Raw genomic sequence first — 17085 nt, 5'->3', positions numbered from 1 at the left:
TCCACCAAAGTAAATGGAGAAACCTACCCTCGAGAATGGCTAGTGTATTCTCCCAAAAAAGGAAAAGTGTACTGTTTTGTGTGAAAACTTTTCTCTAACCAAACTACCTCAACTACAGCTTTAGCTTCTACTGGATTCGATGATTGGCATTATGCTTATCTTGTTCAAACCCACGGTTATAGTCTCCAGACCAAAGTTTTTTTGCCACTCCACCCCCCAAAATCTCCTTCAACCCATGCATGGTACTAACTACAATAGGTTTTGTTACCTTTTGTGTTTGGGGTTTTCATTAAAAAAAACCTTGCATTTCAATTTTAATTTTAGATAATTTTTCATGATTTCAATTTTAAATACATGCTCAAACCTCAATCTAGAACAGCATTACGACCCAATGCCCCCTTACAAAATCTTTTTCTGCCCAATGCCCTCTCAGATTAAGTATATGTCAATGCTTCCTATTCTTCCCTTAAAATATGAGTAATGTATAAAAGGTATATTTTCAATGATTATTACTGATTATTTTCATTGTGCCTTTTTATTGCCCTTAGGTGGTTATTACACATTGAATTCTTAGTATGATTTATTAATATACATACATAGTTATAGAAAAGTAATAATGAGATTTATTATAAAATACTAGTGTGATCCTTCAGTTTAATGAGTTTTGGTTAACTTTACAATATCTGGAGTATACTTGGATAGTAATAGCCTTAACCACGATTTGCATATTAAATAAAATTAAACTTAAATGCTTAAACTGTCGCATTGCATCAGACTACCAAATGTCAATGCCCCTAATGAACACAAACGTCCCCTTAAAGTTTGTAGCCACGCCAATGCCCCCTAATGAACACAAATGCCCTCCTAAAGTTTGTAGCCACACCAATGTCCCCCCCCCCTAGGTGCCTCCGTAGCCAGGTGGGCAGGAGCAGCAGTGCGTAGCACACGCTTCTTGATTAGACCGGGGTTCGAGCCCATGACCACCAAATACGGAGAATGCGGAAAGGTCAGGGAATGACCACCGCATATCCCCGGAGCAATATGGCCTTAGTTGCTAACGCTCCTAAAAACTAAAATAACAAACAATAACAATAACCAATGTCCCCCCCCCCTGAAAGGCTGTGACACCCCCTAGGGGAGCACAACCACCCACTTTGGAATCACTGATCTAGAAGAACAGAAATGCTGAAGGCTCTCAAAGCAGACAAAAAAACAATTACATCAAAGGCAAGGGAATAGTTTTTGTTTATTTTTTTTTTTTGTTTTTGTTTTTGTTTTTTTTTTAGGAGCATTAGCAACTAAGGCCATATTGCTCCGGGTATATGTGGTGGTCATTTCCTGACCTTTCCACATCCTCCGTGTTTGGTGGGCATGGGCTCGAACCCCGGTCTAATCAAGAAGCGTGTGCCGCACACTGCTGCTCCAATAGTTATTGGAAACAATATTGTAAGTACATCAGACATGCATTTGTCAATGTTAAACTTCAGTTGCCACTTCTCACCCCATTTTCCCAACTTATCTAGATCCAGTTGGAGTAGCATACTGTCTTTACTGTCTTTAACAATCCTAACAACCTTTGTATCATCTGCAAACTTGGACATTAAACCTGATATACCTTCATCAATATCATTGATAAATATACAAAACAACAATGTGGCCAACACCAAACCCTGGGGAACTCCACTAACAACATTTGTCCACAAAGAGCAGTTTTTTTTTTTTTTTTTTTTTGGTAGTTGTTGGCGCATCGGCTTCTGTGGCCATAGTGCACCTCCCAAGGATTTTTGCAGTACTTTGATCCAAGCCCGAGGCGGGATTCGAACCCACGACCTTTTGGGTTGCCAGGCAGGCACCTTACCCACCTGGCTAGCCTGGTCGGCACGAAGAGCAGTGCCATTGATTACCACTCTCTGCCATCTCCCACTCAACCATCCATTATCCATTTATCCATTGTAGCAACTTACCCTTAATGCCATACTTCTCGAATTTGTACAGCAGTCTTCCATGTGCAACAGTATCAAAAGCTTTCCTGAAATCCAAGTACAGTATTTGGATTACAGTACAGTATTTGGATTACAGTACAGTATTTGAAATCCAAGTACAGTATTTGTACTTGGATTTCAGGAAAGCTTTTGATACTGTTGCTGTTGATACTTTTGCTTAAACAATGTACTTAGGTTCGTAATCTGAACAAGTGGAAGGATCCCATCAGAATTCAGCGTGCTCAACTCATTCAAGGCCTTATACACCTCAATCAGATCACCGCGCAGGTGCCTAGTCTCCAGCCACTGCAATTTGCAGAACTTAAGCCTCTTTTGGTAAGAGGATCCCTTCATTCCCCTTACCAATCTTGTTGCCCTTCTCCGTACACGCTCAAGTAAATCTACATCTTCCTAAAATGAGGCCTCCAGACCTGTATGCAGTACTCAAGGCGTGGCCTGACCATTGCCTTATACAGAGGGACAATCACCTCCTTCTCCCTGCTAGCAAAATTCCTATATATCATTGACAAAACCCCATGACCTGCCCTGGCAGCCAGTCTGCATTGCTCAGAAAACTTCATATATCTGACTGCACAATTACACCCAGGTCTTTTTCATTTTCTACCACCTTAAGCGTAGTACCACACAGTTGGTACGTTTCTCTGGGGTTACTTCTACCCATATGCAGTACTTTGCATTTGTCAAGGTTAAACTTCAGTTGCCACTTCTTAGCCCATCTGCCCAAATTATCTATATCCTGTTGCAGTAGCACACTGCCATTACTGTCATTAACAAGCCTGCCAACTTTGTATCATCTGCAAACTTCGACATTAAGCCTGATATACCTTCATCAATATCATTGATAAATATACAAAACAACAGTGGACCTAACACCGAACCCTGTGGGATTCCACTAATAACATTAGTCCACGAAGAGCAGCACCCATTGATTACCACCCTCTTGTCTTCTCCAACTTAACCATCCTTTTATCCATTGTAGCAACTTACCCTTAATACCATTCTGCTCCAATTTGTACAATAGTCTTCCATGCGCAACAGTGTCAAAAGCTTTCCTGAAATCCAAATATATGATATCAAAATTATTTTTTGCATCCAGTTCCTTTGTAACCACATCATAATATCCTATCAAATTTGTCAGACAAGACTTTCCCTTAACAAACCCATGCTGTGTCTGAATTATTGCTGCAGTCTTGTCTAGATGATCCTGCAATGCATCTTTAACCAGTGACTCCATTTTTTTTCCCCGGAACAGTCCGTGGGAACCTCCCCTGAATCCAAGGATGCTCTCATAATTATGGCTAAGGGTTTGCTTAGTTGCTTTGCCACCTCCTTTAATATAACTGGATAGATCCCATCCACCCCAGGTGCTTTTCTTATGTTTAACTTCAACAATTTCTCTTCCACTTTGCTTTCAGTTATTACAAAATCATTAAGTATCCTGCTATAATTTGATAACCTTCTGCCATTTTCAAACCTTAATAATTCCTCATGTGTGAATGTAGATGCAAAATACTCATTCAGTTTGTTTGCTATCTGAGCACGATCATCAACACTCAAACCATCGATGTCAAGTGGACCAATCAGATTCAGCCCCTTCCTTTTAGAGTTTATATAAGTAAAGAAATCCTTACTGTTTTTCTTAGCATCTTTTGCCAAGGATTTCTCGTAATCTGCCTTCGCCTGCCTAATCTCCTTTGTGACCTTATTACAGACTAGCTTATATGCCATAGGCTTCTGAGTCGCGTGAAAATTTATATGCATCCCATGCATTTTTCTTCTCTGTTACGACTCTCATTAGTTCATTAGATAACCATTTAGGCCTAAACTTTGAACAATATTTCTTAATAGGTATGAAACTTTTAGTAGCATCCACGATTAATTCCTTGAATGCTTCCCACTTAGAATTTACTGTTGGTAACATCGTCAGTTGATCCCACTGTACAGAATTTAAAAACTGTCGAAGACCACTGTACTCACCTTTACGGAAGCAAAACCCCTTTCCTTTACCCCCTGGTGGTAATTAAATCTTTAAGTTATTTGTTATTTGGTTTTTAGGAGCATTAGCAACTAAGGCCATATTGCTCCGGGATATGCGGTGGTCATTCTCTGACCTTTCCGCATCCTCCGTATTTGGTGGTGACAGGCTCGAATCCCAGTCTAATCAAGAAGCGTGTGCTAGCTACACACTGCTGCTCCTTCCCACCTGGCTACGGAGGCGCCAAATCTTTAAGTAAATCCCACATCAGTACATTGTGATCACTGCCACCTAGTGGTTCCTTTATCTGCAAATTCTTAATACACGAATGATCACTGCTGATAACCAGATCAAGAGTATTACTTTCTCTGGTTGCCTCTCGAACATGCTGCTGCAGAAAACAATCATCCAATAAATCCACAAAAGTCTGACTAGTGTGTAAGTGACCAACCCACAAGTTCCAGTCAGTATCTGGGAAGTTAAAATCCCCCATTATAAGACATTCCGATTTACTAGCCCACTCTATTTCTCTGTACAATTGTTCATTGGACTCATTCGAGTCATTAGGCCTATAACACACTCCTACTCTTATTTTTGCTTTCGCAGTGCTCATGTCGCCAAGGTTTCACAAAGACATTAAAGACATGGAAATGAGGTGCTGGAATGTCAACATGATGGGCTGACCATTGATGGAGGGTGAAGAGGGACTGTAAAGTAGAAGAATCTGGAAGAAAATCAAAGAAACAAAAATTTGACCCATCATAGATCAGTTTTTAAAATGAGAGGTGAGTGTTTAGTGGACTTTTTAACACACTGTCCTTTTTAATAGTGTTTTTAACATGCATTTATATATAAAAGTCTGGTAAAAGTAGCATTTTGTTGTAATTTAGGTGTACAGATTCTGCCAACATAAACTAAAATTTGTGGAAAATCAAATTTTGTTTCATGATTTTTGAAGAAACCTGATGTGATGAAAACATATGGAAACCATTTTTGAAATCAGCATTAGAAAATGATTCAGAAACATCCTTTTCTGAAAAAACATCAGTGAATTTTTTTTGAAATGCAATTTGCTACTAGCAATATGATGCCAGGAAGCAAGCTTATATGGCATCAACCAAAAAAAACCACCTGACATCATTTACCCACCCCATTTAAGAATTTGTCTAATCCTTCTTTAAATTCATTAAAACTACTACTTCCACAACATTAGATGGCAGCCTATTCTAACAATCAATTATTCTCGGGCTGAAGGCAAATTTCTGGATATTATCCTGCAACCATCCTTTTTTACAATTTAAATTTATGCTCCTTTATTTAATTTAACAAAAAGCATTAATGTCATCAGTATTTGATTTACTCAACCCATTTAAAGCATTAAAAACTTTAATCAAGTCTCTTTGCAGATTGCTGCTTCCCAGAACTCACATCTTTCTTCATAAGGATACCTGTTTTGTGCTCTGACTAATCTTGTTCTTTTCACTTGTTCCAACAAATCCCCATCCTCCTAAAATGAAGCTTCCAGAGCTGTACACAGTATTCAAAATGTAGCTTCACCAATGCCTTATACAACAGGATAATCAAATCTTGCCATCCCACCAGCAGAATTCCTGTAAATATCACTGACAGAACTTCATGAGCCATCTTAGCAGCCTATCTGCACTGATCTGCACAAACTTCATGTACTGTACAATTACCCTCAGGCCTTTTTCTTTTTCTAGTAACTTGATTTCAGTATCTAGGATTGCTGCTACCAATGTACAAATTGATAAATGAAAAAACTTTATAGTACTTTGCATTTATCAGTGTTGTTAAATGTACAAACTGATAAATGAAAAAACTTTATAGTACTTTGCATTTATCAGTGTTGTTAGTACTTTGAATTTAAATCTCAGTTGCCATTACTCAGTCTATCTGCCTAATTTATCTAATCTTTTTACAGTAGCATACCCTGATCCTTGTCATTAACCACCCCGCCACCTTTCACATCACCAGCAAACTTAGGCATTTAACATATGTTTATATCAATATCATGAATAAATATTGAAAACATAAGGGACCAAACAAAACCCTGAGAGACTCTGTTCATAATATTAGTCCATGAAGAGTAGAACTCATTAATAACCATTGTCTGTCTCCTGCTACTCAACCATCCCTTTATCCATAACTTGCTCCAAATGCCATACTGGAATTTACATCTTTACAGCATAGTTTATATTTTAAAGTTCATATTTAAGCATCATCTTCCCTATCTTTATCATCTTTTACTATTTTCACATCAATTTATATTTTAAAATACATGTATAAGTAAAAAATAATATAAAAAAAATGAAGGTTAATCCATTTTAACACTAATAGAGCCTAACTTCTAAGTGAACATTAAATTAATATTAAAATCATTTAACATATTCAGTAACACTTGTTAGTATGATATTTCAGCACGAATGAAATTCTCCATCAGGTATTAGCAATAAGGTGGTTGGGGTCTTTTAATTAATTACACCTGCAAAATGATTTATGCTCCTGGAGAAGTTCTGTTCTATGGATGAAATTTTGCTGCAAAAGTTAACAACTGCACATGGCTGCTTCTCTTATCTTGTTCCACCAAATGCATAAGAGAAATTAAGTAATAAATTATCTTGTAGTTTTTTTTTTCATTTTTATTACATTTCCTGCACACAAAAATTTAAAAATCTTTCATGGTCCTATTGTTCACAGATTGTGTTCCAAGTAAGTTTTATTCTCTTCTTCTCAAAACTCTGAGACCAAATATGGCCACATGTTATCTTCTCACTACTTCCAAGGTTTTTGAAGACTGTATACCAACTGACAATATCATTCTCAATTAAATAAATCATTTAACATGTAGGTTAGTGCAAATGCATCATTTTAACATAGCTATCTACCAAAAAGTAGTTGAATTAATTAATTAAATTAATTAGCATCGTTGTTGTACTGTACAATAACCCCCAGGTCTTTTTCATTTTCCACTAACTTGATTTCAGTATATAGGATTGCTGCTACCCATGTACAACACTGATAAATGCAACGTACTTTATAGTACATTGCATTTATCAGTGTTGTACATGGGTAGAAATATAATTTTAACATAGCTATCTACCAAAGTAGTTGAATTAATTAATTAAATGGCATCGTTTTGGTTGTATCTCATATTGTGAATGCCTTCACAACGAGTTGCCATGGTATTGTACTACCTCGAATAAATAACACTTCACCAGTGGAGAAGACTATTGTTTTTTATTCTCGGCGGATACCACCACCCAGACGGCACCGTTTCAAAGCTTGTTGGCTTCTAACAATAGTCTTCTCCACTGGTGAAGTGTTATTTATTCGAGGTAGTACAATACCATTGCAACTCGTTGTAAAGGCATTCACAATATAAGATACAACCAAAACGATGCCAATTAATTAATTAATTAATTTAAGTAGTTGAATTGATTAATTTAATTAATCAATTCAACTACTTTGGTAGATAGCTATGTTAAAATGATGCATTTGCACTAACCTACATGTTAGTCATTCTACCTCGTAGCATGAGGTCCTTGCACTTAAATACTTTCTAGTCTATATCACTACACACCATCAGGCATCTCTCATATTGTGAAGTTATACGTCATAACTGAGTTGTCACTATTGCAACACCAGGGTACCTGCCCACCCACCGAAGAGAAGCCAACAAGCTTTGAAACGGTGCCGTCTGGGTGGTAGTATCCGCCGAGAATAAATAACAATAGTCTTCTCCACTGGTGAAGTGTTATTTATTTGAGGTAGTACAATACCATGGCAACTCATTGTGAAGGCATTCACAATATGAGATACAACCAAAATGATGCCAATTAATTAATTCAACTACTTTGGTAGATAGCTATGTTAAAATGATGCATTTTAACATAGCTATTCAGAAAAATCATTCTGAATAATTTAATAAGCTAATTAAATAAAATATATAGTAAAATGTAATGTTTAAATGAAATGCTTTCCTTCAGTTGCACTAAATTTAATTAATATTAGTTATAACTAATTGAAATGTAAATTAAAATTAATGAATGTTTGATTTTAATTTCAATCAAGACATTACCAAAAATGCATCGGAAAATTCCCTACCTCTGCTTTGTGTAGTGTCATTTTGAACTTGTCAAAAAACATCCAATTCTTAGCTTCTTCCTGGTCTAAATCATGGTAACTGTCCCTAGCAGCATATCCAAATGAGTGAAACTCTCCATCAGGCATTAGCAATAAGGTGGTTGGAGTCTTTTGATTAATTACACCTGGATCACCTCCTATATACAAGGGAATGAAAGCTAATTTAAAATAACTAAAATGATAAAATAAGATCAGAATTGCCAATTATCAATGTTACTAGTTATCAATAGTGCAGATGGAACGTGAGGTGACACTGTTTCTGCACTTCTTTTCTTTTTTTTATTTATTTATTTATTTATTTATGCTCACGGGAATTAGGCAGACAATTGGGCCTACCACAAACATGAAATTGATAAGCGAACATCTATGCCTAGACCAGCATGGAGCAAGTAATTGGAACTATACAAATTGAATTGGATTAATCCAATTTTGAACTATATACATGCACCTGTTCAATACACGAACAGGTGCATGTATATATATAAATTCAAATTATATCCAAATCGAAGAATAGGCATCAAAAATAAATGTAAAATAACATGAAAATAAAAAATAAAGATAGTAAAGCAGACATCAGTGGCAGCATAAATGCCACTGATGTCTGCTTTACAGCATACAGCCAAAACATGCTGCATGTATTTAACTTAATTTTATTTTCACCCTACATTTTATTTAATGTTATATATATACACACACACACACACACACACACACACACACACACACACACACACACACACACACACACACACACACACACACACACACATATATATATATAATTATACATATTTGAATAACGTTTAAAATAGTTGGAAACAGAATATTTCATAATAAAAATAAAAAGGGGTACAGCATACATCAGAGGCAGCAAAAAACATATTCCTCTACATGATGCTTGAAATATAACCATACAAATAAATTAGAATAAAGATTAATTATGATGAGAGCCCTGTCGATCAATTCGGCCCTGGAAAGATTGTGCAAGGCTCAAGGGGTACAATTTTTTTCAGCCTGGTCTGTACTTGTTAACAGGAGAGACTGCTTCTACAGGGATGGGATACACTTAAATAGAAAAGGTGCAAGAATGTTTGCTGATGCTATCGAGGCAGTGTTAGGAGGGTCGGAAAACTGCTAGATTGGGGGGATACAAGGACTAATAGATTAACAGTAGCCACTGGCAGAGGAGAAAGTGATTCTTGCACTGCTTCTATTGGAATGAGCAGCAGCCTGGAAAATAAGATGCAGGATATTTCAGAGACTGCTGGGAATCATTGGGGTACAAGTAAACACATGGGTTGTGTTAGGGTGGCTAAGAGGAAGAGCAGATGCATGTATACTTGCGTGTACACCAATGCTAGGAGTCTAATAAATAAATTTGATGAATTTGAGGTATTGCTCAAAACATCAAAGGCAGATATTGTTAGGATTTCAGAGACATGGTGTCACACAGATATAAGGAATGCTGAACTGGAATTTGGGGAGTACAATGTCTACAGAAAGGATAGACAGGATAGGAAGGGAGGAGGGGTTATGCTATTAGTTAAGAAACACATAAAATCCAAGGAAGTGAAGCCAGTCGACATTGCTGGACAGTGCAGTGTTGAGTCAGTTTGGTGTGACATAAGCATTGGGAGATCAAAATTGAGAGTAGGAGTGTGCTATAGGCCTAATGACTCTGATGAGTATAATAAGAAACTGTACAAAGAAATAGAGTGGGCCAGTAAATCAGAGAGTCTTATAATGGGGGATTTTAATTTCCCAGATATTGACTGGAATTTGGGGGCTGGTCACTCACACACTAGCAAGGCTTTTGTGGATTTATTGGATGATTGTTTTCTAAATCAGCATGTTCGGGAGGCAACTAGAGGGAGTAATACTCTTGATTTGATTATCAGTAGTGATTCTTCATGCATTAAGAATCTCCAGATAAATGAACCACTAGGTGGCAGTGATCACAGTGTTCTGAAGTGAGATTTACTCAAAGAGGTAACTACCATTAGGGGTAAAGGGAAGGGGTATTGCTTTCGTAAAGGCGACTACGGTGGACTGAGACAGTATTTAAATTCTATACAGTGGGATCAACTGATGATGATACCAACAGCAAATTCAAAATGAGAAGCATTCAAAGAACTTATCTTGGAAGCTACTAGGCTTTACATACCAACTAAGAAATATTGTTCAAGGTTTAGGCCTAAATGGATGTCAGATGAACTAATGAGGCATATGGCAGAGAAGAAAAATGCATGGGATACATACAAATTAACACGTGACACAGAAGCCTATGATAGACACAAGTTGATCTGTAACCAAGTTACAAAGGAGGTTAGGCAGGCGAAGGCAGATTACGAGAAATCCTTGGCAAAGGATGCGAAGAAAAACAGCAAAGAGTTCTTTACTTATGTAAACTCTAGAAGGAAGGGGATGAATCAGATTGGTCCACTTGATATCGATGGGTCAACTGTTGATGATCCTGCTCAGGTAGCTAACAAACTAAATGAATATTTTGCATCGACATTCACACATGAGGAGTTATTCAGCAAGGGGAATGCCAGAGGTGTATTCAACTCTGGCAGTAAGCTAGAGAATCTTGTAATAACTGAGAGTAAAGTGGAGGAGAAATTGTTGAAGATAAACACAAGAAAGGAACCTGGGTGGATGGAATTTATCCAGTTATATTAAAGGAGGCAGCAACGGAAGTAAGCAAACCCTTAGCCATAATTATGAGAGCTTCCTTGGACTCAGGGGAAGTACCTATGGACTGGAGATGTGCAAATGTGACCCCAATTCACAAAGGAGGATCAAAGGCTGACACAAGTAATTATAGACCTGTGAGTTTAACTTCTGTTCCAGGAAAATTAATGGAGGCACTGGTTAAAGAAGCACTGCAGGATCATCGAGACAAGACTTCAGTTATAGCTCAGATACAGCATGGTTTTGTTAAGGGGAAGTCTTGCCTGACCAATTTGATTGGATACTATGACGCAGTCACAAAAGAACTGGATGCAGGGAATAACTTTGATATTATATACTTGGATCTTAGAAAGGCTTTTGATACTGTTGCACATGGAAGACTGCTGCACAAATTGGAGCAGTGTGGCATTGGAGGCAAATTGCTGCTATGGATAAAGGGGTGGTTGAGGGGGAGAAGACAGAGTGGTAATCAATGGACACTGCTCATCGTGGACTAATGTTATTAGTGAAGTCCCTCAGGGTTCGGTATTGGGTCCTTTATTGTTTTCTGTATTTATAAATGATATTGATGATGGTATATCAAGCTTAATGTCCAAGTTTGCAGACGATACGAAGGTTGGCAGGGTTGTCAAGGACACTACTGACACTATGCTGCTGCACCAGGATCTGGAAAGGTTGAGCAGATGGGCGGAGAGGTGGCAAATGAAGTTTAACATTGACAAATGTAAAGTACTACATATGGGAAACAGCAACCCCAGAGCAACGTATCAACTCTGTGGTACTACACTGACAGTGGTAGAGAATGAAAGGGACCTGGGGGTGGTTGTGCAGGCAGATATGAAGTTCTCTGAGCAGTGCAGACGGGCTGCAAGAGTAGCTCATGGAGTATTGTCAATGATATACAGGAATTTTTCCAGCAGGGATAAGGAGGTGATTATTCCATTGTATAAGGTGATGGTCAGGCCACACCTAGAGTACTGTATACAGGTCTGGAGGCCTCATTTCAAGAAGGATGTAGAGCTGCTGGAACGAGTACAGAGAAGGGCAACAAGATTAGTGAATGGAACAAAGGGGTGCTCTTACGAAGAAAGGCTTAAGTTTTGCAAATTACAGTGTCTGGAGACTAGGCACCAGCGAGGTGATCTGATAGAGGTGTATAAAGCCTTGAATGGTTTAAGCATGCTCAATGCTGATGGGATTCTTCCTCTAGCTCAGAAAAATCACCTGAGAGGGCATAAATTCAAATTGAGGAAAGACAGATGTAGGATAGACGTGCGGAAATTTGCCTTTAGCCAGCGGGTGGTTGGTTGGTGGAACAGACTTCCATCCCTTGTGGTGGAGGTTGATAGCCTAAATAAGTTTAAGGCTCAGCTGGACAGGTATTTTGAACGAACAGAGGGGTGAAGTGGAAGTGGTTTTTTTTTTTTTTTTTTTTGGCTAATGCTGCATAAGCTTGCTTTCTTGCATCAAATGCCTCTACTAATGCTAATGCTAATGCTAATAAGGCAATGGTCAGGCCACACCTAGAGTACTGTATACAGGCCTGGAGACCTCATTTCAAGAAGGATGTAGAGCTGCTGGAACGAGTACAGAGAAGGGCAACAAGATTAGTGAATGGAACAAAGGGGTGCTCTTACGAAGAAAGGCCTGTTTTGCGAATTACAGTGTCTGGAGACTAGGCAGCAGCGAGGTGATCTGATAGAGGTGTACGAAGCCTTGAATGGTTTGAGCATGCTCAATGCTGATGGGATTCTTCCTCTTGCTCAGAATAATCATCTGAGAGGGCATAAATTCAAATTGAGGAAAGACAGATGTAAGATAGATGTGCAGAAATTTGCCTTTAGCCAGCAGGTGGTTGGTAGGTGGAATAGACTTCCATCCCTTGTCGTGGAAGTTGATAGCCTAAATAAGTTTAAGGCTCGGCTGGACAGGTATTTCGAACGAACAGAGGGGTGAAGTGGAAGTGGTTATTTTTATTTATTTATTTTACTTTAATTTTTTTGGCTGATGCTGCATAAGCTTGCTTTCTTGCATCAAATGCCTCTATTAATGCTAATGTTAAAATAAAAATAAAATAATGCCAGCAGTATGGCAAGACAAGAGCGAAAAAAGTCAAAATTAAACCTAAATTAAATCAAACCAAGCAGGGAGGGAAGAGAGGAGTAACAAGTGTAAAAATATTGCAGGAGAAACTCTAAAATAATTTAGAAAATCTAAATATACGAATAATAATTCATTGAATTTTAAAAGCCAATTAAATAGAAATTTAACGGTGCCCCCTCTGACGGGCACCAGGTCCGAATTTATGTGAAATATCACCAACAGAGATGTAAACCACTACAATAAAACAAAACAAAAATAAACCAAAAAATAGACTGACCATTATGCCCCATCTCGACAGAGGACCACAAGGCCAATAATGGTCAGGGAATTGCTGCATTTCGAACGCTAGACAATTCCCTGACCATTATTGGCCTTGTGGTCCTCTGACGAGATGGGGCATAATGGTCAGTCTATTTTTTGGTTTATTTTTGTTTTGTTTTATTGTAGTGGTTTACATCTCTGTTGGTGATATTTCACATAAATTCGGACCTGGTGCCCGTCAGAGGGGGCACCGTTAAATTTCTATTTAATTGGTTTTTAAAATTCAATGAATTATTATTCGTACATTTAGATTTTCTAAATTATTTTAGAGTTTCTCCTGCAATATTTTTACTCTTGTTACCCCTCTCTTCCCTCCCTGCTTGGTTTGATTTAATTTCGACTTTTTTCGCTCTTGTCTTGCCATACTGCTGGCATTATTTTATTTTTATTTTAATCTTTATTCTAATTTATTTGTATGGTTTTATATATATATATATATATATATATAAAACACATGATTTTATTGACAACAAAAAAATTGAAAAGAATAAATTGTTTGTTTTGTTTAGTTATAGGTGTGAACACTGGTTGTTTAAATTTAATTGAAACTAATTATACCAATGCAGATGCTGCCACTAAAAAGGGATGAACAGATTTCAACTCATTTAAACAGAATATTGCATTACATCAGAAAGCATCATGTCAGCATTAGTATTAGTAGAGGCATATGATGCAAGAAAGCAAGCTTATATAGCATCAGCCAAAAAAAAAAAAACGCCCTTCCCACTTCTCCCATCCATTTATTCCAAATGTTTCTCTAGTTCTGCTTTTTTTCTCTAGTTGCTGACCACCACTACAGCAGATGGAAGTTTGTTCCAACTATCAATCAACCACTGGCTAAAGGCAGGGGCGGATTTAGGCATGGTCTTTATGGGGTGCAGCCCAGGGCACTGTTCAATCAAAGGGCCCCCCTTCACGGTCAAAAAAATAAAAACAATTTAAATTAAAAATTTAAGAAAAAATAAATTATACAAAATTTTTTCGTACTAGATAAAGTTTAAATCCTTGGTTTGCAACACTATTGGATTTGAATAAAATATCAATGTTTTAAATGACAGTAAATAGTAAATACGGCTCTGTCTTCTATCGCCTCTGTCAGTAGTCGGTAAAATCAAAATATACTTTGTCATTTTTCAATTATGCAAATAATGTGGCAACATCGGAATGGGAGTGCAAGTCTAGCCCCTCTAAAGCATGTTAGCTTAGCGTAACTCTCATCATTTTACATTTGAGGTTATGTATAGTATAGTATAGTTGAATATTAAATAGTCATTCATTCGGTAAAGTGTAGTGTTCACATGCTTCGTTTCTTCACTGGTAAGTACTGGCAAAGTTTACTAAATACTAAATAAATATAAGTTAAATCACTCTCCGGAAATCTTTTGTCGGCACGTAAATTCAATCGTTTTTTGCATTTCCTCGAAATGAGCCATAATAAAAATAACTGGACACCGTTTATTTGATAAGCGGTAGGCACTAATAAGCAGCGTAAGCTATAAGCTTGTCTACTTGACAATGACAATGTAAGATGTAAAATCTTATAAATTTAAAATAAAAATAATTGTTTTGCTAGAAGTAATGTTAAAGTTTGAAGAACCCTAGATTTAGTGATGGGATAGTTTAAGCGTGAGAATTGAGGAATTGAGAATAGTAGCAAAGGGGTAAACAAGTAATTCAAATAATATGAGAGAGCAAACAGGGACAGCAGGACTAAGTAAAGGGGTGCCATTTGAGAACGGGTGTGAAGGGGTTGCTTAAGGAAGAACAATAAGACGTGAAGCGGGATTATGCGAGGTGCCTCCTTTTATCTATGACACCATTGGAGCCAAAACAGGAAATGAATGGACATCCAGTGTTCGCATCAAATTAAAAACGGCGTCAGGCTGACTGATTTTTGGGTGTTGGGATACTTTTAGAGAGAAAGGTGTGAAACGAAAATGAGTGTTTTTGGAGGTTGCCAGTGGACATGAAAGGCCTTGTATATGAAATTAGGAAGCGTGTATGTAATTGTAAGAACCCATTCTTACAACTATCTATAATAATAATTTTATATCTCTTGGAAAATTATTAATGTTTAAATTGGACGGCTTTCTGCAAATTGTTTGTGCTCACTCTCTCTCTATTCGTTTTGGTAGAGAGTGGATTAGCGTAGCTACAGGGGAGCTGTTCGAAACGCAACCATACAATAGGAGTTCCAGTTGGAAACAGTTCTTGTTTATGGTAAACACAGAGCAGGGGCGGCTTTTTTGTTTGTTATTTGGTTTTTAGGAGCATTAGCAACTAAGGTCATATTGCTCCGGGAATATGCGGTGGTCATTCCCTTGACCTTTCCGCATCCTCCGTATTTGGTGGTGACGGGCTTGAACCCCGGTCTAATCAAGAAGCATGTGCTATGCACTGCTGCTCCTTCCCACCTGGCTACGGAGGCACCCGCGGGGCGACACTATGGTAGTAAGGGACAAAAGATCACCCATCCCCACCCCCAAGAAAGGGTACGGACTTCAAAAAAAAGGAAAAAGAGGACCCGAGATATTAGAGTAAGCCACGTTCGGGTAGCATACCGCAGAATAAACGGGCCGACACAGAGAGCGCTCTTAAAAATTTCAAGAGCGGTCACTTAAAATAAGGCGTGACGACAGTAGTAAGTCGACATGGATGACCTGACGAAAGTTCTGGAAATTTCCAAGCAGCCGGACGTCCCGACAAAAGTTCTAGAAATTTCTAAGCGCCCGGAAGCCCTCGCTACAAAAAAAGGGGTCTCGACCTACCAGTCGTGGGTTCGAGACAATGGAATGTGACATTTCACATTCCATTGTCGAGAAATATGATGAAGATGGTGAAATAGTAAATGATTGGTCAAAAAAAAGAGGAGAGAGAGAGATGAACAAAATGGCGATGCAGAGAGGAAAGAGAGTTGTTCCCAGAAAAAAAAAGTTCAGAGAGAATTGTGGAGGAGGGAGCTAGAAAGAATGTTGGGGAGTGAGAATGGTATTAGAAGTGTAGGCTTTGTTAACGGAGAGTTGGGGGGTAATGGCAGTTTAGTGGGTAGTGATAACCAAGAGGGGGGAAGTGATTGAGAAAAGAGTGAGATCGAGCTTCTCACGGATGGTTGGAGAAGCAGCCCTGGAGAAAAGTCCTTGTGCGCGGGAGGAACCGCCAGAGTGCAGCGTAAGAAAGTGCTTCTAGTGGGTCAGCAGAGGCCAAGCCTAGAGAGACAACTGCAGAACAGGACCGGAAACAGAAATCTTACCCAGGAAAAGGGAGAAGAGTGCAAGTAAGTTAGTTTAGAAAATTTTGCTAACAGGAACGGTATCGTAAGGGATTAAACAGGAAAAGAAATGAACAGGACAGTTGAAGGGGGATTGTAACAAAATTGAACACTATACTGTAAGAGATGGAAATGGAGAACAATAGTTGATAGAGAGAGTGTGAGAGTTACTTATCTGTTATTAGAAGTATCTGTAAAACAAAGAGATGTATTAGATGTGAGAAATTTGATAACATGACCTGTTAAACTGTGTTAACGAGGTGAATTGTACTCTGTAGATTTATCTTCTAGAGTGTATAGAAGAGGAGTGGGAAATTAATTGAATTATCCTATATACTATAGATACATACATATATATATATATATATATATATATATATCACTGTATATGATTGTATAGGTTAGTATGATTAGTAGTTGTATAACAAAAAGAAAAAGGATTGTTGGAGGTTATGTCCTTTGAAGGAGAAAAGTAAGGGTGGAAGCCATTTTATGGATAGTAATGACAGAATTGTGAAAAAGGTTGATACAAGGTATATTTAAATGTGTGTGAATAA

General features: G+C 37.9%; 1 protein-coding gene across 1 annotated transcript in view; it reads right to left on the bottom strand.

Moving 5' to 3' along the window:
* LOC150085683 (heat shock 70 kDa protein 12A-like) overlaps positions 1 to 17085 on the bottom strand; it is a 228723-nt gene that overhangs the window by 99836 nt on the left and 111802 nt on the right. Inside the window, exon 4 of the mRNA XM_090374189.1 lies at positions 8104 to 8279. Within this exon, the coding sequence (XP_090230315.1) occupies positions 8104 to 8279 (176 nt within the window). The remainder of the gene's footprint in view (positions 1 to 8103; positions 8280 to 17085) is intronic.

This window comes from Mastigoproctus giganteus, chromosome 5, assembly GCF_048544385.1.
Source record: "Mastigoproctus giganteus isolate SK-2022 chromosome 5, ASM4854438v1, whole genome shotgun sequence".
Classification (NCBI taxonomy): domain Eukaryota; kingdom Metazoa; phylum Arthropoda; class Arachnida; order Uropygi; family Thelyphonidae; genus Mastigoproctus; species Mastigoproctus giganteus.
This window is presented reverse-complemented; position numbering and strand designations above follow the sequence as displayed.